Raw genomic sequence first — 23,936 nt, 5'->3', positions numbered from 1 at the left:
AGGTCATAAAGCATTAAATTGTGGCAGAGAAGTCAGAAAAGTAATTATAGATTTGAGAACTTTTCCATTACTTGAATAGTGGAATAAACTCCAGGAATCTACAATTTATTACCTCTTAATATTTTTAAAGTGTGATAATTAACCACTATTTTGGTTAATATTCTTATATCTTGTTTTATATTCATTTATAGGCATTAGTTAATTCCCATCACTTTGTGATAGCATAGCATATGACTTTTTTTTTTTTTCAAAGAAAAGAAAACGGAGGCAGAAAAGCATAAGTATAAAGGCCCACTAGGAACTACTTTATTTCATCCCTGATTGCTAAGTAAATGCTTGGGTCATGGTATCATTTTATATTCACCTAAAATTATATGTAATATTTTACACAGTTAGACAGTTTTATTTTTGTTTTATACGGAACATATTTCCTTTTTAATATAATTTCCTTGCAGTTGAGGTCATTTTTAAAAAGTTAAATATGAAAACATTTCTACTTTACTAATTCCTTTTCATATTTTGCTGAATATATTTTAACAACAGACTTCTTGCCTGAATAAATAACGTACCTGGCCTGTACTGCCTCATCAAGAAAATATTCGAAGACATTATTCATTATAACAACATCAGCATTTTGCAGAAGTGAACCTTGAGTACAGATGTCCGCATGAAGTACCTAAAGAAGAATGAGTTCATTTAAGAGAACAAAGATACCATATCATACAAACACTGAAGAAATATCTATTGGACCAATGATGTTGTGAGGCAGTATGAGAAGTTGAGCCTTCTTAGAATGGGAGAAAACAGTATATTTAATATTCCTACCTATGGGAGATAATTAATATCTAATAAAAACCATAAACTTATGAAAATTTGTTTTAGATAGAATTATTTATATAGTCATAATTATACTGTTTTAACTCCCAGTTCAGAGCTTTTTCCACTACAGTAGTCGCCCCCATCCGTGGTTTTGTTTTCTGAGGTTTCACTTACCATGGTCTGAATATATTAAATGGAAAATCTCTGAAATAAATAGTTCATAATAAGTTTTAAATTGTACACCATTCTGAGTAGCATGATGAAATCTCACACTGTCCTGCTCCATCCTGCCTGGATGTGAATCATCTCTTTGTCCAGCATATTTATACTGTATGCACTCTCCACACATTGGTCACTTGGTAGCCATCTTGGTTATCAGACTACTGAGGTACCGCAGTGCTTGTGTTCAAGTAACCCTTATTTGATTTAGTAATGGCCCCAAAGCACAAGAGTAGCGATGCTGGCAATTTGGATATGCCAAAGAGAAGCCATAAAATACTTCCTTTAAATGAAAAGGTGAAAGTTCTAGACTTAATAAGGAAAGGAAAAAAAACACATGCTGAGGTTGCTAAGATCTAAGGTAAGAACGAATCTTTTATGAAATTGTAAAGAATGAAAAAGAAATTCACTCTAGTTTTGCTGTAATATCTTAAACTGCAAAAGTTATGGCCACAGTGCGTGACAAGTGCTAAGTTGAAAAGGAAAAGGTATTAAATTTGTGGGTGGAAAAACAGGAGCAGAAACTTGTGCCCACTGGCAGCAACATGTTGCGCCAAAAAAAGCATTGAGCCTATACGAAGACTTTAGCAAGGGATCCTCTGAAGCGAGTGACACCAAGCCATTTACTGCAGGTAAGGGATGGCACACAGATTCAGGAATAGGACTGGAGTGAAAAAATTAAAATTACCAGAGAGAGGGAGAGAGAGACAGACCACATTCACATAACTTTTAGTATAGTATATTATAACTGTTCTATTTTATTATTAGTTATTGTTGTTAATCTCTTGTTGTGCCTAGTTTATAAGTTAAACTTTATCATAGGTATGTATAGGAAAAAACATAATATATATAGGGTTCGATGTAATCCACAATTTCAGGCATGTACTGGGGGTCTTGGAACATATCTCCGGCAGATAAGGGAGACTACTGTATAACTATATTACTAGTTATAAGAGTCATCAAATTCCGGCTCCATCATCAACTAGTCAGTGTTCTCATAAATAAAACAGAATATCACAAATCAAATGGGACCATATAAAAATTATAAAAGTAGTTTATAAATTATAAAATGTTAATACAATATGTTAATTGACCTTGTCCTACTATTCATCTAAAATTCACTGGAATATATCATCATTCAAAAGAAGCAAATAAAACTATTTATTTAAAAGCTATATACCTCAAAACCTTAACTTGGACTGCAATCACCAAGTTTTATAGACTACAGGCAAGATAACAAGAAGAAACATTTATTTGCTCAAGAGCAAACAATTTTTATGTTAAAACAAGGAGAAAAAGTTTACTTTGTACCATTTATTTCTTTCCAAATAAAGATGTGCGGTCTTACAAATATATAGCATTTAGAACGTTGTGGGGTCTGACTTTTAAAGTGATTTTTTCTTTTTTAAGTAATAAAAATAAGTTGGCCTGGAGTCTCTGATGCACAGCTTTGACATGTTCCTGAACACACAAAAAATAGTCAGTTAATCATTTCAAACTTTCTAAACATGTAATTTAGATAGGAAATAGGTATGTAAATAATCTACTTTCTAATAAATTGGGGAGAAAGAGAAATATGTGAGTGGAATATAATGATAATAATTGACTTTTATTAATGTTTTATATATTAAGTCAACTCAATCTGTTTCTACACAGCAGCAACCAAGAATAGATTCAAAAAGATTTTCCAACTCCAATGCAGAAGAAATTTTACTAAATTATGTTATACAGTGGATAATGAAATATATATTTAAAAGGGTACCTTTATTCTGTCAGTGAACTGGTATTTTTTAATGATCATTTCCTGCAACTGGCAAAAATCTCCATTCAATTCTACTCCATATAGTTGTAATGCTGAACTGTAAAGATAACCCTAAAATATGAAAATACATTAATATACAAATGAACTAACTTTTAATTGTGGGTTTAATTCTACTTGAAATTTAAAAAGTCGAATTTTTAAAAACAATTCAATAAAGTAAAAAGTAAAAGATAAATAACATCTTGTAGTTTATGTAAAACTTATAACTTTAAGAACTTAAACTCTTACTGATGAAAATCTTGATTGCACTTTATTTTTTCTCAGTTATTTATTCATTTATTTTCTAACAATGATTGTAGTTTATAAATTTCTATTATTTAAAAGTAATTATATTTTAAAAGACTGATTTCTTACTTTTCCTGATAAAACTGTGCATTCAACAAAGGTGGAAATGAGAAAAGTGATCACATATAGATTCTGTTTAATACCCTATTTCTGTAATTTCTTGGGAAGTTAAAATAGGAGAAAGGCAAGAAAGGAGTAAACCTGTGGTGAATATAATCGAAAATCATGCATAATCTGACACTAGAGGAAGGTAGCTGGAAGTGTGTCCTGTTTGGCTTAGGGAAGTCAGCCTGGCGTCTGGCAATCTGCCAAAGATAATCGACCAATTAGTTAGCAAGGATAATAAAGAATTGTTTATATATTGTTATGTATCTATTTTGGAAGGAAAGATCAAATCATATTCTGAACATCATTTTACATCAACTAAAATCTGTGTATAAACCAAATTATATTTATTGCTCGTCAAGGATTTTTAGAATATATTTGACAGAGCATATGTATGTATTCAAAAATTTTTCGTTTACTAGACCAGTGAACAAAAAAGGATAATATGTTTAAATTTATTAACACTGCCACATACCTGTGTAGCCACAATTATTTCAGTTACATTCTCTTCTAACAAATCAAAAAAAAAAAAAAAGAATATGATCAATGATCATAATTTCTAATGTTCTCTAAATCAAAACCACCTGATAAACTATATTTTCTATTATGACCATTTTTCCTAATTACAGAAGAAAAGTCTTTAACACTGAAAAATAAATGAAGTATTAAAGAGTTAACTGTTTCTGTTTAGAGCAGGCAATGATGCTAGGAACTGATAGTGCCTGTTTCTGGCATGAGCTTCTCCTGCTGTTGGCCACATGTTTCAACAAGTCTGCTAATGACAACCAGAAACCACATTTCAGTTTTTTGATAAAACTATTTAAGAACATTAAAAACACTCATGATTTAAATTAAAAAAAAAAAAAAGCCACATTGAAGTGATATTTCAGAAACAAATGTCTATATTCAAAGTTTGGATCACAGAAAATTGGAGCAAGATGTATCCTTGGATATCATTTAGTTTACTCACTTACAGGGGAGGAACTTGAGGCCCTGAGGTGTTAAGTGACTTGCTTATGGCCATGCTCAATTTCCTAGGTCAAGTAAATTTGTCACTATTTCAGTATAGTACAGAGTTTGAAGGGCAGTACTGACTGACAAAAGAGCAAAGAGGGTTCCCTGCATCTGTTTTGTTGATATTCCTTCATCTGTGTTACAGAGATAATAAAGGAAATCAGAGAGCTGGCTTTTAAATTCTAAATTCAACATACTATTTTAACCTTAATATTGTTATTCTAATAAATAAAGCCAAACTGTCACCTTGGATGGTGGCAGGCAAAACTGTTGTTAGCAGAAGAAAGTATTTTCCAAATGATGAAAATGTCCACAAGCTGGACTTTACCCCATAAAGGACTGTGCCAAGCCTGGAGCCAACGTCAACCAAGACCTTTCCCGATAGATCAGGGAGTACGTGATGATAAATGAACTTCAACTCCATGAGAGAGAAGGAATGAGAAATAAATCCTGGAGAATCAGAACAAAGTGAACATTAAATTTTGCTTGGGTATCAATAATTCCATTCTGTATTTCTAAACCTTTCACTTATATTTACAAAGGATATCTCAAGTTTTTCTTTTCTTAACAACAAAAGCCATTCAGAGATTATTTAGAATAAATTAATGTGATAATTTTGCACTCATTAACTCCGACATATATTAGAGAAAAATAAATATGAAGTCTCTGACATTTAAAAGGACCCTAGGGAACAGCTACCCAGCTGCCTGTCCCTATCCCTGTGCCCTTCATTTCCTTCTTTTCCCTATGACTTGTTCCCTTGCATTGGTTCTAACTCCCATACCATCTGGCTTTCTCACTTTACCTCATAATCAACCACAGAAATGCCACGTATTGCTGCATTAGACTGTAAATTACCAAATGAATGGCCAGCTCTGGAGTTGTGCAATGTGGCAGCCCTGACCAACCTAAAATATGTTCTGGAGTGCAGGAGCAGGGTGGTATGAAAGGAAGTTAAGGTACTCCATAAATTGTTCATATTTCCTTTAGCTTACGTGCTATAATTTCTAGCCTCCTAGCCCATTTTCTCACTTTATTATTTCTATAATGAAATATCCTGGAGAGATTGAGTCTGTTTTTTTCTGACATAGATGTAAGTCAAAGACTTACTATATTATGTTCTATATGACATAATGTTCAGGAAGGAAAGAAACACCAGTCATAACTAATAGATAGTGGCAAAGAAAATGGAAGCAGGCAAGCTAATCCCTTGGAAGAAAATAACAAGTCTGACTAGGCCTCAGAAGTAATGCTTGTGGGGGGGTGGGCATGGAGCACCATAGTCCTTATGTCCCCAGGATCTTCATCCTTACTACCCTCTTTGCCACATTAGTGCTTCTGGCTTGGGCTACAGAGTCATTATTAGTGTCTTGTAGCTAGATAAGCCTCTTGTCTTACAGGAAAGGAGAGTCCCACATGGTGGCAGCTTTTTCAGACTCATTACAGTTATCTGGGCTGGCTGGGCACCCAGTCACTATTTACAATCTGATTTTTATAAGAAAATGCATTCTAATCTTCAAATTTTTATTTGTCAAACATACCTCTTCTATACATTTTTATAAATCAGATCTGATATGTGTTACAGTTATAATTCACTTTTTTTTTTTTTAGGCGAGGCAACCCTTGGTTGACCTCACAGATTGCAAGGACCTTGTCAGCTTACAATCCCTTATTTTTTTATTTTTTATGCCTATAGCACCTGGTCTTCCTAGGTGGTCTCCCGTCCAAGTGCTAACCAGGCCCGACCCTGCTTAGCTTCTGAGATCAGACAGGATTGGGCATGTCCAGGGTAGCATGGCCATAGACTATAATTCACTTTTTATTTTTCCCTCTATTGTTCTTATCTAAGTCCTTTTCTATTCTGTGAATTTCAACCAACTCAAATGGAAATCATAAGTACTATCTAAAAATAGAATCTTAAACCAGTAAATCAGGGAAGTTTAATCCCAAATTATAAGTACAATACTTTTGTATTAGTAACATATTACCAGTTTGGTAGTAATTAACTTTTGAGAATGATATCTAAGATCAGTATTCTGAGCACAAGATTACTTACCTTGAGGATAAGTAATAACTCTAAGCAATAACTCTAAATCTAAGTGAGCAGGGAGCTTTCAATAGCATGTCTAAAGTAACAGCCTAGACAATTATGTCCAGTTTGAACAAATAATATATTAATAGAAGAATTAACATATTAGCAACATGGAGTCAGTCTAGTTTCCCTTTTGGGACACAAATGCTATATCTGAGAGGCAGATATGCAGAAGACTTTCTGTCATGAGAGTAGTTCTCTGTTATGGACCAGAGATGCTCTACTAGGTCAAATCATGGCCTGAATATAAACTCTTTCTCAAGATTATCTCTCTCTGTCCTCTGAGTCCATGTTCATCAAGCAATATCTGATTAACATCTGACTTCTCAAGTAGATGGTTTTATAGACAGAACATTTCAGCCCCTTGACAGTTACATTTCTCTTGTAAATAAATTAGCATTATGGTTTATCTACGAATCTCTTTTGAGTATGGAAATGATGAGTTAGTTTTCCTGTACTCAGTCACTTCTGATTAGTTTCTGGGCCTGAAAAATCACCTTTGATTAAATGGTTTCTGTGAAAAGCACAGATACCCTCCTGGGAGACATTAAATGGCCTAGCTTCCTTAGACAATATTTCTATTTAGTCTTCCTACCTGCAGTAATTGGTAATGATTATGCTGTAGATTGGCCTTTTGCTTTCAGAAAACATTGAATGACTTGGTCAATAATTTGCATACTCATGGCATGTAAGAAAAGTAGAAAGTCATCAGGTTTGCATACTTGAATGCCTACCTAAAGGTGCCGTCTGGTGTGAGCCACACACCATACAGTAGTTTCTGCTCATTTTTCCTTCCTCACATAATGAATCAATAAAGTCTTCATCGTAAAGGAATGCATCAACGTGAATTGTGGGTTCTGGCCGACTCTGTATCTGGTGGAGAGAAGAAAAACATCAAAAGAAACAAAGTACAAAGAAATCTCTTTTTATTGCGAAATAAAGCAAAACATCAGTGGTTCATATGCTAAAATTCTGCAACAACTAGGCATAGAAAGACAAGTTTCACTTATCTAAGTCAGCAACTCTGCTCTTTAGTTTTTTTTTGAGACACTAGCAACTTTTTATTTGACCTGTAATGATGCAAAACATGGCTATGAGAAACATATAAAATTTTAGTACAAAAGAGTATTTTGAGATCATCTTAAGCAGTATATTTTACAAATAAAGAAACTTATACCCAGAGAGATTTTTCCATCCTAAGCAGTATATTTTACAAATAAAGAAACTTATACCCAGAGAGATTTTTCCAAAGAAATTACCTTGGGTGGTAAGGGGGAAGAGTTTAAACTGATAGTAGGTCTTCTGAGTCCTATGTGTCAGTGACTTACCTATCAAAACACTTAGCAAGTAATCTTTGCCCAGAGGCAAAGTTTTCAAGTAATAAAAATGTTAATAAAAGTTCATGCTTATAAATAGGCCCTTTATGGTACATGACATAATAGCGAGTGGCTACAAAGAAAAAAATGTCTGATTTTTTTTACCTTAACTATAATAAAGAATCAACCTATCTGCTTGGAAACCTACACAATTATATCTCCATCTACATACATATACAAAATGTATGAACATATACAAATACCAGAGGGAAACAAAGAAGATAAAAACATTTTGTTAGGATAAGGGATTATGGGTCGACCATTAACATGCAATGAGTATTTTTTCCTCATTTTATGTATTGTGGTCTATCATGATACTGATAAAATTGTTTTATTAACAACGTCTCAATTGTATGACAGATATTTTGTTCTGTTTTAATGCTCTTCACTATTTTCCTCCTTTGAGAATCTACTCTGAATGATTGGATGTTTACTAAGATTTGCTAAGTGTTCACAATGTGCTACAGCACTGTTAAAAATATACAGGATTTAGTTCCTCTGCCCAGAAATTTACATGCTGAAAAACCACAAGGAGGGCTGCTGTTTTCAGATCAGTGGGAGAGGAGATTATTATTAGCTTGGCTTTAGGAAACAATTTCATAGTATATGTATTCCATAAGAGTTGGGATCTGAAGGGACTTGAATAGGGGTTGTCTGGAGAAGAAATATGAGAACTAATTCCAAAAATAAAGGAATAAAAGAATAAGCAAAAATTATACAATGCAAAAGTAAGCAAAGGAAACAAAGAGGTGAACCTCATCATTGATAAAAGAGAGAGAAACAGAACAGGGAAGTGAAAATCAGGACAATGATGTAGGCAGGACCAGATTACCGTTGGGCCTTGATTTTTTTTTTTTTGAGGGGAGGTGGAGTGGGAGTTGAGTGCATGCCCTCAAAAATATTTGTTGAATGAATAGTACTGGGGAGCCAGAGGGTCAGAGACTCAAAAGAATTGGGGACAGGGTTGAAGCGCCAAATAAAAATTGTTTAAAGCAGAATTCAGGACCCATTAGACTGGAGAGGCTGTGGGGTTAGGGAAGAAGTGGAGAATCTTCAAGTAGAATTAAGAATAAATTAATATAATATATTTACTTTTTGGAGGGCTCGATGTTCTGAAGAAAGCATGGTTTCTAGAGGTAAGCAATTTCGAAGATCTTCTGCTATATTTTTCAACATAATTTCATTATTATCGTGAGTGAACTCATCAAAATCTCCTGGAACAGAAAAAGAAATAGCTTTTATATAGTCATACTTAGACTAAGTGATTATGATGGCCATATTTTCCATCAGCTAGCATCAATTCATAATAATAAATAAACCTCTAACCAATGAAATATTCAAGTTGTAACAAATGTTCCATTAAAAAAATGAGTTTTTCCTTTTTCTAAACTGCTTAAAAATGTAAAATTTGACTATTTCAGTATGTCATATAAAAACAAAGTCATTTTTAAAATGTAGTATCTTAACTACTTTATTTTTTCTTAAAAATAGCATTGCCATTAGTTGTTAGGGTCTTAAACTCACCAGCAAGTAGTCAAATGTTCCTTCTCTGATCATACAGATCTATGACGTTTAGGAGTCATCACATTGAGATTACTAAGAAGATAACTTTGAGAATCCTTATATCCAATAAAATGTACCCAAGACTTCAGATAATAAGCACTAATAGCTGGCACTGACTATATCATAAACTTTACAACAATCGTACTGCTCTGCCACATTTGAGCGGCAGATAAAATGATCATTAAAGTAGCAGATAAAATGACCATTAAAGAAGCATACTTCTGATGGCTGTGGCTTACTTTTGGATGATCTGGAAAAAGAGGGAGTGAGTGTGAGAGTGAGTGTGTGTGTGTGTGTGTGTGTGTGTGTGTGCGCGCGTGCAATAAAGATGGAGAAGGTATGGTAAAAGATTGACAGTTGGTGACTCTAGTGAGGGTATAAAACTTCATTGTTCTGTTGTTTCAACTTTTCTGTGTTTAAATTTTTAAAAATTGTCTCTAAAGTATTTTAAAGACTTCTAAGCAGCTCCTATTTAATTTTAAATTGAATGTGACTTATCCGGAACAAAAATACTCTTAAAGTCAGCTATTGTCTGGGATGCCAAGTATAGACTGGGAAAGACTACTAATGAAAATATTTTACTTTTCTCTTTAAAGATTTTCTTATATTGAATTCTTGCTACAGTAAAGGAACCCCATGGGGACTGTGTCTTTCTTACCATTTTAAAGTAGCTGTAGAAGAGAAAGAAGAGGATCCTGAAGGAAATGTCATCTGCCTTGTCATCCCCTGCCCCTCAAATCTTTGGTTGCTTTCAAGCTCATGATTTCCTTCTTAAATATAAAATAATTCTTGTGTTGGTTCAGAATGTTATTTTCACGTCGCAAATAACAAAATTTAAATAATATTTTATAGTTTACGAAGTTCTCTCACATAGCAACTAGGTCATTTAATTACTGTAACATCCATTTGAAGAAGAAAAGGCAAGCTTATATTCCGATTTACAGGTAACTGAGTCTTCTAAAGTTAAGTGAATTATGTAAAGTTACGAAGCAGGCCAATAGCAACACAAGGAAATAAACCAAGGTTTTCTGCCTCTAAATAAATGAACTCTTCTTTTTTCACTATGCCACTTTGTGTCCCTACATACAAAGGTTCTTTCTCTGCATAATTTTCCTTTGAGCAACAGTGGCTAATATGAAGATATATTATGTGGCTCTCTGAACCTATGGGAAAGTCTTTTAGCTCTTTTTTCTTTCCTCACTTATCTAGTATAATGTTATAAACTGGTGCTTCAAATTATTTTCAGAGGGAGGTAGAATATAAATTTTAGAAAAATAATTATTACGATTCATTCCAAATTGTTTTAGGTGGAACTCAAATAGCATCTGTGATACATTAAAAACAAAAACAAAAACAAAAAAATTGGTCTTTTTTATTGTATTCTTAAAATCTAAATAAATTTTCTCAAGGTGCTAATTAATACCTAACATCTGCTTAGCTTCCTTCCAATGGCAGAACACTGGAAACCTCTATGACTCATATTTAATTCTAATAATATCACTCACACCAGTGCTCCTTAGCAAATTCTCTCAATTTATAAATGTTATAACTAAAGAAGCCAATAAAAATCTCATTATGTTAAACTAATATTTCATAGCTCAGTCTCCTTTGGATTAATTCTGTAACATCAACAACCATGTTAATAAAACATAGTTTTCATGGGGGTCTGCCTTATAAAAAAAAAGTCTCTTACAGTGGAAAGGGAACTTAGACTATAACCCATTACGAGATGGCAGAATCCATTTATGCATCACCGATATGACAGTTGTCCAGTCTTTGCTTGAATATATTCAGGGACAGCATTTCTTCCTCATGCTGAACCAGAATCTGCCTCTCCATAACATTAACTCATTTTTCCAATTTCAGCCTGAGAGGAATCATCATCTTTAATACTACACAATTATCGAATGAGCACTTAAGGCATGCTAGATTTTGAGCTGTGCTTTTCAAACACTTGTCATTCAATCTTAAGCATCCTATAGATGGTATTATTATTTCTATTTTATAAACAAGAATCTGAGGTCAGAGGTAAAGTTACTTGCCTCAAGTCCTATTGGCCAGCAAGTTGTAGAGTTGGGAGTGAATGCAGGTCTAACTCTGAACTCTTTAATTATCATACGATCTCTCTAAAGTGGCAAAGAAGGCAGCTGGCTGGTAACAATTCTCCTAGCACACTACCTTAGTCTTCACTTCTCCCCAGCTCTGACCATGGTTCTTTCTATGATGTGGCGGCCATATCCTTTGCCATCTGGTTTCTGTCTTCTGAACTTGTGCAACAGCCCCTTTAGTGTGGCCCTGGAACCGAACACTATTTGGCAATACAGTTCTCTAATCTGTGACTACCTTATTCTCTTTTTCTATTACTTTGTAATATCTGGGACTCTGATAACTGCTGCTAGTGGGTTATTAACAGATTTGGAAGGAATGGTGATGGTGGCAGTGGAAGCCTAAGCTTAACCAGTCATATGTGAAGCTCTAGGGAACTGGAAAAATGAAAGATGAGAATGGCTGCAAATTCTGAACCATCACAATGGATTTCTGGCTATCTCCCTAGTTAAACATGTTTATTTGGGAGCCAATCTCCCAATTAATATGAGCATCACTAGTCAAGATGATACCATGAAATTGTGTATTAAATTACTCAGTCATTTTAAGACAGTATTTAATGGAGACTGCATTTGTTTTACCTTAATGCCAAGGATATCAGATGAAAATGAGAAGTGGTACCTCTTACCCTGGACAAGAAACTGTTTCAACCACATTCCAGGGTAAAAAAAAGAGATTTCTTCATTTACAGCAGGGATTCTTCACCATGGCCCTAGTTAAGAAGATCTGCATATGGGCTTTATGTGGTCCATAGAAGGTCTAAAGTTGCATGCTTAAATGTATACCTAAATATGTATACTTTTCTAGAAAGAAAGCTCTTAAGAGATCTTTAGAAATAATAGCTAATTTATATGGAGCACTACATGTAGAGCACTGTGGAAATTTTTAGCTAAAGAAGGCTAAAATTAGTTTTCGTATCAATCTGTAGTAGTTGGCAAATAACTTCTGAAAAGAATAACAAGACATTTTGCCCTAATAACTGTAAAACATCAAAAAGGCATGATATGATAGGAAATTACTGAAGTGTGTAAAACTGCAATTCACTTAACATTATATCATAAGTATTTACTGTCTTATTAAAATTAAATTCCTTAAAACATTATTTTTAAAGGCTGTTTAAATATTCCATCATATGTATACTCCTACTACTACATTTAGTTATAATTGTGAAAAATTGGGAATGTTGCAACTAACAATTTGGCATATATCATGTTTGCATTTCTGATTATTTCCTTACTACGAATTCTTAGAAGTACTTAAATATTTTAAATGCTTTTGCTATATTCTGTCAAATTTCTTTCCTGAAAGATTATACCAACTTACTCTAACAGAAAAGAATATGTCTCATTAAACCCTTACAGCATTGAATATTACCATAAAAACAAACTTTGTTGCTTTAATTTGCATTTCTTTAATTGCTAGGGAGGCTGAACATCTTTTAACATGTATAATAGCTATTTCAGAATGTGTGGTAACAGTATGTTGCTTGGAAAAAGATTAAAGAAAGGTGTTAATCAGTTGCCTGAGGACAGTAAAGATTTTCTCAAATTATTTATGTAGGTGGAGAGGGAGTGGAGAAAGAACTTCTCTAAAGGACAAAATTAATTCTTTAAAAATTTCCTACTAATATTTAAATATATGGGGGAAAAGAAGTCACCAAAGCTGACAGTCTATGAAGCAAACCCCACTTTTTATATCTAGTCAGTATCAAGTCCCCCACTTTTTCTTTTGAGTCCTACTTCCTCTTTATTCCAACCTCAACTACCTCACAGTCACAGTCATCATCTCACAATTAGAATATCCCTACAAACTCATAACTAGCTCCTTACTACCAGTTTCTCCCCACTATAATACCTAACATACCTATTTTAAACTAATCTTGTTTATACCTCACTTTCATGTCACTCCTTCTCCTCAGTTTTTAGGTAGTTTTGTATTTTTCAATGTATCAAATCTTACACTAGCCTTTAAGGCCCTCTATATCACCACAGTCTAAGTATTCTATTTCCTATTCTCATTATTCCCTAACGTAATTTTTGTTCAAGATAGGCAAATCTCCTCAGTTGTTTTCCATATTCATTATTATTCCTAATGTTCCTGTCAACTGTATGACCTTGTTTTCTACAATAAGGGCCGGTACGAGCAACTTTGTCTACTTGAAGGCTTACCCTTGACCTCTAGCCTTCACTCACCCATATCCTTACCTCTAATGACTTACAATGCATAATTAAACATTGGATTATACATTACCTATTATTTATTCATATCATATATTATTCTAAAGTCCCTATTCAAATTTTAAAAATTTATGAAGTGACTTCTGGTTCCAGACATGATGGCAACTGCCCTCACTTTCCCCTGCTCCTCTCCTCTAAATACAACTAAATACCCAGTAAATAACTCAACAGGCAATCACAGAGTACTCTAAAAGCTAGAACAAAGATGATGTACTATTCAGGGACCTTAGGACTTAGGTCACTGCAGTGAGTTCCCTGGGTTTTCTTATCTTCCATGTATCCTGAAATGAGCACCAGAGAAGCCTGCATCCCAGGACTACTAACAGGCATAGATCAAAAAGAGAACTAAGAAAAGCCTGCTCTCTCTCACCAAAGACTGATAAAGGGGAAGCACAACAGAGACCTATTAGGGAGCCCTAATGCACACTCTGCACCTCTGGCTGTGGCATGCAATCCAGGTAATCGGTAGTAACAGGGGAGCCTGCTGTCTCCGGGCCCTCTACCTACTGGCATAAAGAGACCTTGGCCTGGCATCTCCCAGCCGTCTGTCTAGTGGCAGAGAGCAAACCAGACCCTGCTTGTCCCCCTATCCTCACCAGTGGAAGGCAGCTCAGTGACATGAGTGGTACAGGAAAGTGTTTTTCCCCCTGCAGGCGACACCAACATAGATTGAGCAGGAACCCTAGAAGTACCAAAGAACAAAGCAGACCTGAACAGCACTGCAAGAGCACTGAAAACTAAATTGTTATCAGAGCTACAGCCCACAAAAGTAGGCCAGAACCAAAAGGTTGAACTTAAATAGGGCAACTGCTTACTAAGATAGAAGACTTGAATAGGATCAAGTCTTAGCATAATATTCAAATTATCTAGGATACAATCCAAAATCACTTATCATACCAAGAACAGGAAAAATCACAATTTGAATCTGGCAATTCAGATACTAATAGTCAAATGAATCAAAATTTGGATTATCAGAAAAGGATTTCAAAGCAAGCATCAAAAAATGCTTCAATAAGCAATGATAAATTCTCTTATAACGTGAAAAAAAAATCTCAGCAAAGAAATAAAAGTCATTAAAAAGAATTAAATGGAAATTATAAAACTGAAAAATACAATAATCAAAATAAAAAAAAAACCTTGCTGGATGGCCCGACAGTAGAACAGACATAACAGGATAAAATAAAATTATTGAACTTGAGAACAGATCGATATAAAATTTACTTCATATGAAAAACAGAGAAAATAGACTGAAAAAAGTAACTGAACACAGCCTCAGGGATTTGTGGAACAATACAAAGATCTAACATTAGTATCAGAGTTCCAGAAGTGGGAGAAAGAGTATGGGGATGAAAAGTATTTGAAGAAATGTAATGGAAAACCCCCCAAATTTGGTGAAAGACATAAACCTACAGATTTAAGAAGCGGAGCAAACTCCAAATAAGATAGAACCAAAGAAATCCATATAAGGACATATCTATTAAACGTCTGAAAACAAAAGACAAAGAACAAATCTTAAAACAACCAGAGAGACATGATTTATTACCTATAGGGGAATATCAATTCAAACAACAGTGAAGTTTTCATCTGAAACCACAGGCGCCAGAAGGAAGTTACAACATTTTTTAAGTGCTGGAAAAAAAGGACTGCAAACTGTGACTTTTATATTGAATGAAATTATTATTCAGGAATGAAGAAGAAATAAAGACATCCTTGAATAAAGGAAAACTAAGAGAATTTGTTGCCAGCAGACCTACTCTTAGAGAATGACTATAGGAAGCTCTCCAACACAAAGGAAATAGCAGAAGACTCAGAACTTCGGAAAGGAAAGAACAACAAAATGGATAAAAATAGAGTAAATATAATAGACTATCTTCCTCCTTATTAGTTTCTTAAACCATATTTGATGGTTAAATCAAATTTATAAAACCATCTGATATAGTGCTCAATATACCTAGAGGAAATACAAAATATATATTTAAAAAGTGGGGGAGGGTAAAAGGATATAAATGGAAGTAAGATTTCAATATTTCACTTGAGTGATAAGATGCTGACACCAGTAGATGGTAATGTTACATATTATATAAGAGCAAACACACACACACACACACACACACACACACACACACACACACACTACACAAAGAGATATACTCAGAAACATAAATAAGAACAGAATCTAAAACTATTCTAGTCACCCTAGGAAGGCCAGAAGAGATAAAAAGAGGCTGAGAAACATCAGAAACAAACAGAAGGCAAACAATAACATGCTACATAAGCTCTAACATATCAACAATTACTTTAAAGGTAAATGGTCTAAATACAGCAATTAAAAGACAGAAATTGGCAAAGTAGATTTAAAAACACAATCCAACTATATGTTAATAGAAACCTACTTCAAACATAATGTCATAGGAAGATTGAATGTAAAAGGATGAAAAAATATATCGTGCAAATATTAGTTTAAAAAAATAGTGGCTATATTAATATGAGATAGACTTTAAAGCAAAGAAAATTATTACGGACAAATAAGAATATTACGTAATAATAAAAGAATCCATCCATCAAGAAAACATGTCGATCCTAAATGTGCATACACCAAACAATAGAGCTTCAAAATACATGAAACAAAAACTGATAGAGCTGAAAGGAGAAACAGACAAATCCACTACTGTAACTGGAGACTTCAACACCCCACTCTCAGCAACTGATAGAACTACTAGTTAGAAAATCAGCAAAGATATAGAACTGAAAATATCTTCAACCAACAAAATTGAATAGATATTTCTATAACACTCCACTAAACAAAAGTAGAGCACACAGTTTTTTCCAAGTACCCATAGAATATTCACCAAGATAAACCATATTATGGGTCATAAAAAAATACCAAAAAATTGAAAAGAACTGAAATCATACAGAATTATCTTCTCTGACCATAAAGGAGTCAAACTGGAAATCAGTAACATAAAAGACAAAAGGCAAATCTCTAAATAGCATGCTTTTAAATAATAGCTACTGTAATCAAGTCAGTGTGGTACTGGTCAAGGAGAGACATAAATCAATAGAAAAGAATAGAGGATGTAGAAATAGATCCACACAAAATGTCCAGCTGATTTTCGAAGACGGAAAAGCAATTCAATGGAGAAAGGATAGTCTTTTAAACAAGGGGAAAAAAAATAAACTTCAACTAAACCCCATACCTTACACACATTAACTTGGATTAAAACACAAAACCACAATTCTTTTAGAAAAAAAAAAAAACCAAAACCTGAAACTATAAACTTGACATCGAAAAAGGAAAAATGAATAAATTGGAACACATCAAAATTAAAAACTTTTGTTTTGCAAAAACTGTTAAAAGAGGATGAACAAATACGCCACCCATCCACCAAGCCCCTAGAGATCTATTTCCTTTTATTATAGGTAAGTTTGCATTTTCTAGAGTTTTATATATAAATGGAATCATATAGTATGCAGTCATTTTTTAGTATGGCTTCTTTCGTTGAGCATAATTTATCCATGTTGTTGCACATATAAACACTTCATTCCATGTATTTGACAAGTAGTATTCCACTATAAAATATACCACAATTTGTTCATCCATTCACCTGTTTCTAAGATGCCTCCCTCCTTCCCTTTTTCTTGACACATTGTACTAGCTCTATTATGATGCTGAATAGAAGTGATGAGTATACATCCTTGTCTTGTTCCTGATCTTAGGTGAAAGAATTCAGTCTTTCATCACTAAGTCTGATTACCTGTAGATTCTTCATAGATGCCCTCTATCAGGCTGAGAATGTTCCCTTCTGCTCTTAGTCTGATGAGAGTTTTTATCAGGAAGAGATGCTGGATATTGTTAAATGCTTTTTTTAAAATGCCTATTGGTATAATCATAGTTTTTCTTTTTAGTTAATATAGTGAATTACATCAATTGATTTTCTAATGTTAGACTAACAGTATATTCCTGAGATAAACTCACTTGTTCATGATGTATTATTCTTTTTATATACTATGGCCATTTTTAATATACAACAACTGGGCTAGAGAGAAAAGTACAAATATTTTTATTTGATTTTCAAAGGTAACCATTTGCTCAGTATAATTTTTCAGTTTGAAAAACAATCTATTTTATTACCTCATATACTTAATAACTTTCACAAATTCATATGGTTTCAATAAAGATAGGAAAATCTTTAAGTTATATGGATACTTCCTCAGCATAATATGATATAGAACTGGAGCAGTCTGCTTGCTGTCTGACAAATATAAGTAGATCCAGGCTTTGCTTTTTCAATTTGTAGATATTTCAAAGAACTAACAGCAACATGTCCAATTCTGCTTGGTGAAGATATATTTAAAATATAGGACACAGAGAAGCGTCTAAAAGCTTCCAGTCACTTACTGTTATCTTCCTTAAGTATTTAAATATTTTCTTGATTTTGTTAATTTACTTATAGCAAACCCTAATTTTCTATCTTTAGTAAATTGATTCCTAATAGAAACTCTTAGCTGGTTTGACTTTCTCATTTGTATTTTCATAATCTGGAAAAATTCAGAGGCTTCAGAATAGCATTTAACAGATAGCTGTTTAAATGTATTTGTTTATATGCTTATCAGGGACCTCAACTTAATGGACTGCAGTCACTCTCCTATACTTTGAAATCTAGATAGCCTACTTTATTCAAATAAATAGAAGAAAACAGATGTTCTGCCACAAGATCAGAATCAATGAGTTGAGTTCCTGCTATACTTTTTACTCCTTATTTATTTGCAAGGGTGGCAGAGTGGTTGTGGTATCCTTGTGTGCTTGTCCCTCAGATTTGGTTCATCCTTCTTATACAGGTGTTCATTTGTTTCCTAGACCTTTGGCCTAAGCTGTAACCAAACTAAAATGTAGGCTCCTACCTTTATTTCTTGTATGTCTTCAGTTTATATCAGACATTTAATATGCACTTGGCTCTGCCCTGGTCTAAACTTCTGGTTCTACCAGCCTGATCCAAAATGACCTCAGGCCTTAGTGTGATAATCTCACTATTCCTTCAGAAACCAGGAATATTATTCTTCCTTTTGTGTATTTAAAATTATGATTGTACCTGCTAGCAATATGTAGATATTTGTTAGTTTCAATAAACTCTATGAAGCTCAAAACCAAAATCATACTCAACACCTATTATTGTCTCTTGTTATTCCATTAATGGTATAAAAATTCAAGGAGTTATAATTATTAAAGGTCTAAACAGATGTTATACAAGTAAGATATTATACAAGTAATAATACTAGAAAATAAAAAAAATAAAACTTTTTTTCCCTAGAAGAAGGAAATTAATTAGGAAAATGAAAATGGAAGACTCTCTTGTGCTGTATTTAGAGCCACTTCATGAAAAGGCTAAGAGTTTCTGTTTGGGAAGATGAGAACGTTCTAGAGATGGATGGTGATGATGGATGCACAATGTAAATGTATTTAATGCCACTGAACTGGACACTTAAAAATGGCTAAAATGGTAAATTTTATGTTATGTATGTTTTAACACTTAAATGGTATTCTAAGAAATTACACTACTTTTTAAGATGTACATTATAACATACTTCTTCATCTTAAGCTAAGTGACACTCTTGTGTCTTAAAATATTCATGTCAATAAACATTCTTCAGAAACTCAAGTTGTTTTTAAAAATTTTTTTAACAAACTGCTTGAGCTTCTCTGACCATAGGGTTTGCTAGAAAAAGGCACAGACAGTGCTTTTTTAAAAAGTAAAAATAGATTCGTTAGTCAGTGAAATTGAATCTTCTTGTTTACAAAATCATATTCCAAACATGCTTCCAAATTTTCCTGATTTTGAAAAATAGATCCCTCTAAAACTGGAGATTTAGATTACAAGTGGCTCCACAGAACTAAAATCTTGATGGTATATTTTAGTAATTGTGCAGTTGCCAGAACCAGGCAGTAGGTGGCATTTTTTGTAGGCACTCAGGGCTTTTGGAATAAAAGATCTTGTGTTTAGAAATGTAGAAAATAAACCAAATAGAAATTAGCACTGTTTTATAAACAATTTGAATATGATGAATAAAATTGGCAATTCAGGGCTTAATTGAAGTGACAGGAAACTCAGCATATTTTGGAAATTACAACCCTGCATCTTGCACGTGTGCATAAATATAAAGCTACTTCTCTGGTTTTCTCTCCTTTAGAGGCTAAAACCTCACTATCAGATGTCCAAGTTAATTTTAGTTTGGCATCTTATCTAAAATCTTCCCCCAAATGCATAATAATAATAATAATAATAATAATAATAATAATACCCAAACCTACTAATTGACTCTAATATCACATAGAGAATTCCAGGAAGAAGTCAGTGTTGAGTCTAAAATTGGGAATCATCACCTGAAAGAATAAAATGCGTAGAAGAAAACATAGGTACTAAACTTAGAAAGGATTTTATGAATTTGACCTCAAAGGAAAGCAAGTAAAAGCAAAAACAAATGAATGAAACTATATCAAACTAAAAAGCTTCTGCACAGCAAAAGAAACCATCAACGAAACAAACAGGCAACCAAGATAATGGGAGAAGATATTTGCAAACAATGCCCCCATTAAGGGACTAATATCCAAAATATATAAAGAACTTATACAACCAACAACAAAAAAGCAAACAATCCAATTAAAAAATGGGCAGAGGAACTGAAGAGACACTTCTCCCAAGAAGATATACAAATGGCCAACATCTTATGAAGAGATACTCATCTTCACTAGCTATTAGGGAAAAGCAAATCAAAATCACAATGAGATACCACATGACACCTGTTAGAATGTCTACCATCAACAAAGTAAGTAATAACAAGTGTTGGAGAGTTTGTGGGGAAAAGGAACCCTCAAATACTACTGGAGGGACTGCAAATTGGTACAGTCACTGTGGAAAACAGTATGGAGGTTCCTCAAAAAATTAGGACTAGAATTACTGTATGACCCAGAAATCCCTCTTCTGGGTATTTACCCCTAAAATTTGAAAACATTTATTCATAAAGCTATATGTATCCCTATGTTCACTTAGCACTATTCACAGTGGCTAAGACAGGGAAACAACTGAAATGTCCTTTGATAAATGATTGGATAAAGATATGGCACATATGTGCAAGGGAATATTACTCAGCCATAAGAAAAAATGAAATACTGTCATTTACAACAACATGGATGGATCTTGAGACTATCTGGCTAAGGGAAATAACATGATTTCACTCAGATGTGGGATATAAAACTGAAAGCAACAAACAAATGAGACAAAAACTCATTGGCACAAATAACAATTCAGTGGTTGGGGGAGTAGAAAAGGGTAAAGGGGAGTCAAACATATGGTGAATGAAGGAGATTTGACTTTGGGTGGTGAACACAATGCAATATACAGATGATGTACTATAGAATTGTACACTTGAAACATAATTTTATTAACCAATGTTACCCCAATAAATTTAATTTAAAAAATGAAAAGAAACTTTTGGGAGTCATGAGCAACCAGATATATTTCAGGTCATGAGTCTGGATGAAAATAAAGGCGGTAATCAACATTAAGAGGTATAGAGGCATAGTATGGTTTGGCACAGTTCTCAAACAAGGAATATCTAATTTTCTTGTGCTTTCACTACGCTTCACTTTGCCAAAATAGATCTATCCCATTCTTCAATAACTAGACCTACTTACCACATTTCCGTGATTCTAACTTGTGCTTTTTAATTACTATTAATTTTGTTAACAGTTTAAAATCAAAGTCTTTGCCCCCCTTTTCTCTTTCTCTCTCCCCACCTTGGAAAAACTTTTAAATTGACGGTTCCTTTTATAATTGAGAAAATATACTATCTACAGGTGATTTTGCCTGCAGGGCGAAAGCTTCCACCTCTACACCCTAAAACTTCTATCGCAAAGTGCTTTTTTAGTAGTATCCTACTTACTGGTCGCCACAAGTTTGTGAGAGTAATGGGCGAGGGGGGCTACCTTCTCCTCATTCCTTCACAATAAGGGTTAGGCACAAGGAGGCTTTAGCGGCTCGTCTGAAGTCTGTAGCGCAACTACAAACAACCCAGAGCTTGCACCTAATCTTCCTGCACCAAATGCCAAACTGGACTCTCAATCTGCCAAGGTTTGAGATGTGCCCGGGTCAGCCTGCCCCACAGCAGAGCAGAGAGCTGCAGAGCGACTCCATGGAGGCGTTCTGGCTTCACCCTAAGTCCTCAAAGTATCCTTGCCCCAACCGCCTGCCTCTGGCTCCGGTCGCTTACGGGTAGTTCGCATCCACTCCAGCAGCGCTGGGAGGTCTGCCGGAGCCACCGCACCGAGTAGCTGCAGTATTGCTTGCCGCGCGGAGCCGAATTCCATATTGGAGTAGAAAGCAGCGTCGGGGAAGGTTCAACCTGCGCACGCGCGAGCAGAGGCCGACAGCGACACCTGATCCAACCCTCGGTAGAACCCTTCTTCCTCGGCTGCAAAAGCCCTAAGCCACGCCCCCTTCTCGGAGTTCTCACGTGCTCCCGGATAATCTCTACATTTAATCGCACCCCCATCTCTCATCTTTTCCCTTTCAACTGGTAGTGCTCAGTTTAGTCACTTTTTCTTAAGGCGGTTCTTCGAGGCCGGACTTCTCTCCTGAGATCGCCTCCTATAGTTCTACAAACTGTGTTGCCGTAGTTGTTGAGCGATAGAAAATGAATGTCAAAGGCCAGTGGAAGCAAAGAAACATCAAAACCCCTTTCAGTAAACGCCCAGAAGGAACGCTAGGGGTGCCCCGGAAGCGGAAATCTCTCCTCTACATGAAAGGCTGGACTACGCCGAGTGGTGACGTTTCCTCATTGGGCGGAAGGTTCGGTGGCAGTCGTCGGTCTTCCAGCTGGTGGGAGTTGGCGTCGCGGTGCTGGGTTCTGGGACCCTCGTTTATATAGTTTGGGAAGTCGGCTGTGCGGTCGCACGTGTCTGTCTCATCCCCACTTCCCTCTGTTTCCTCCCACGGCGTGGGGCCTCGCGAAGGAATCCCTGGCCCCTCGGGCCACGGCAGTAGCGGTGCCTTTTGCGGTAAGTGGCTCCCCTTTCCCGCCCCAGACTGCGGACTGGCAGCTAGGGGGCAGCCCCCAACCCTGCTTAGGGGCTTTCCTGTCCACCGACTGTTGTCACCGAGACTGAGGTGTCATGGCCCTTTTTCATCTCATGTCTCCCGCATTAGAAGTTATGTTAAAAGATGCGCTGTGATCTTTTAAAGTTGTTTTCAGATAGCCTGAGCCAAATTACTTGTAGGCAATTGCAGGCCTGACTCAGTTTTACTCTCCTGATTAAAAATGTTGATATGACTGCTTCCCCGAAAACCTTTTGACGTCTACCAAAATTTATTTTTCCCTGTTTGTTGTGCTTAACACATTGTTCTACATATAGTAGGCATTCAATAAATGAATAAGGAATATCGATTCAATGCCAATGATGACTTTAAGATGTATTGATGGCTCTCTGTAGCATTGACACTACTGACCATCCATTCCTTGAAACTCTACCTCATTGACGTTCTTGATGCTATTCTCACCTAGTTCTTTCATATGCTTAGTTTAACAACAACAACAAAAAAAGAAAAATGTTTACTCATTCTTAGCTACAGGGGTACAGAAATGAATGACACAAATCCGGTCATTGGGGAGGTAACAGTACAGTGAGAGAGAGGCACATGAATATACATTATATCAAGATGGGTAATGAGAAACTCTAGTAAGGTATAAAGAGCGAAGAGCTATGGGAACAGAGATGAGAATTACAGGTGATTTGTGACCCTCAGCAAGTTGCAATTCCAATCTAGCCTCAGTTTCCTAAACTTCCTAATAAGATTATTTTGAGGATGAAAGATATGAGGTTGTTGATAGTGAAAGAGGTTGTGCATTTGTGGTACGGGGAGTATATAGAAACTATGCACTTTCTGCTCAGTTTTGCTGTGAACCTAAAACTGCTTTAAAAAAATAAAGTTTATTAATTAAAATTTTAAAAGAAAGGTATGAGGATTGAAAGATTAAGTGACGTATTTTGGTGCAAAGCCTGGAGGATAGCAGTGGTGGTCCTGAAGGGGAGGGGAAAGATTTCTCGCAAACCTCTTTCTCTCGATTTTTTGATATAGACAATTAGTATTTTCATACGTAATATATAAGTATTGTGCATCTTCAAGCCCTCCTTCAAACAGATTACTCCTCTAATTCCGGCTATCTGGAAATTCTGGACTTGTCATGGGAATATAGGAAGATAGCCATAAATGGTAGCTTTTACTCGTTTTAGTTGATTTCTTTTG

The 23,936-nt window shown here is 35.0% G+C and overlaps 2 protein-coding genes and 1 pseudogene across 4 annotated transcripts in view; 1 reads left to right on the top strand and 2 right to left on the bottom strand.

Moving 5' to 3' along the window:
* LOC105303240 overlaps positions 1-22,385 on the bottom strand; it is a 33,180-nt gene extending 10,795 nt beyond the window's left edge. Inside the window, exons 1-7 of one of the 3 annotated variants that reach the window (XM_011376751.2) lie at positions 21,904-22,029; positions 9,954-10,065; positions 8,825-8,946; positions 7,091-7,229; positions 4,593-4,714; positions 2,801-2,911; positions 570-676 (exon numbers count right to left, since the gene is read on the bottom strand). In XM_011376751.2, coding sequence (XP_011375053.1) covers positions 570-676; positions 2,801-2,911; positions 4,593-4,714; positions 7,091-7,229; positions 8,825-8,908 — 563 coding nt within the window. In that variant the 5' untranslated portion in view covers positions 8,909-8,946; positions 9,954-10,065; positions 21,904-22,029. Of the gene's footprint in view, positions 1-569; positions 677-2,800; positions 2,912-4,592; positions 4,715-7,090; positions 7,230-8,824; positions 8,947-9,953; positions 10,066-21,903 lie in introns of all 3 variants that reach the window. The other 2 variants (XM_011376733.2, XM_023522368.1) reach the window with 2 other exon arrangements.
* LOC111730978 lies at positions 5,952-6,070 on the bottom strand (annotated as a pseudogene).
* An 84-nt stretch (positions 22,386-22,469) lies between the features above and the next one.
* The window catches only part of SRP54 (signal recognition particle 54), a 33,642-nt gene continuing 32,175 nt past the window's right edge, over positions 22,470-23,936 (top strand). The window contains exon 1 of the mRNA XM_023521656.1: positions 22,470-22,690. The gene's annotated coding sequence lies outside the window, so the exon portion shown is untranslated. The remainder of the gene's footprint in view (positions 22,691-23,936) is intronic.

The sequence above is a fragment of the Pteropus vampyrus genome, unplaced genomic scaffold, assembly GCF_000151845.1.
Source record: "Pteropus vampyrus isolate Shadow unplaced genomic scaffold, Pvam_2.0 Scaffold10, whole genome shotgun sequence".
NCBI lineage: Eukaryota > Metazoa > Chordata > Mammalia > Chiroptera > Pteropodidae > Pteropus > Pteropus vampyrus.
Note: the sequence above shows the minus strand (reverse complement) of the source record. Positions and strands in the feature narration are given on the sequence as shown.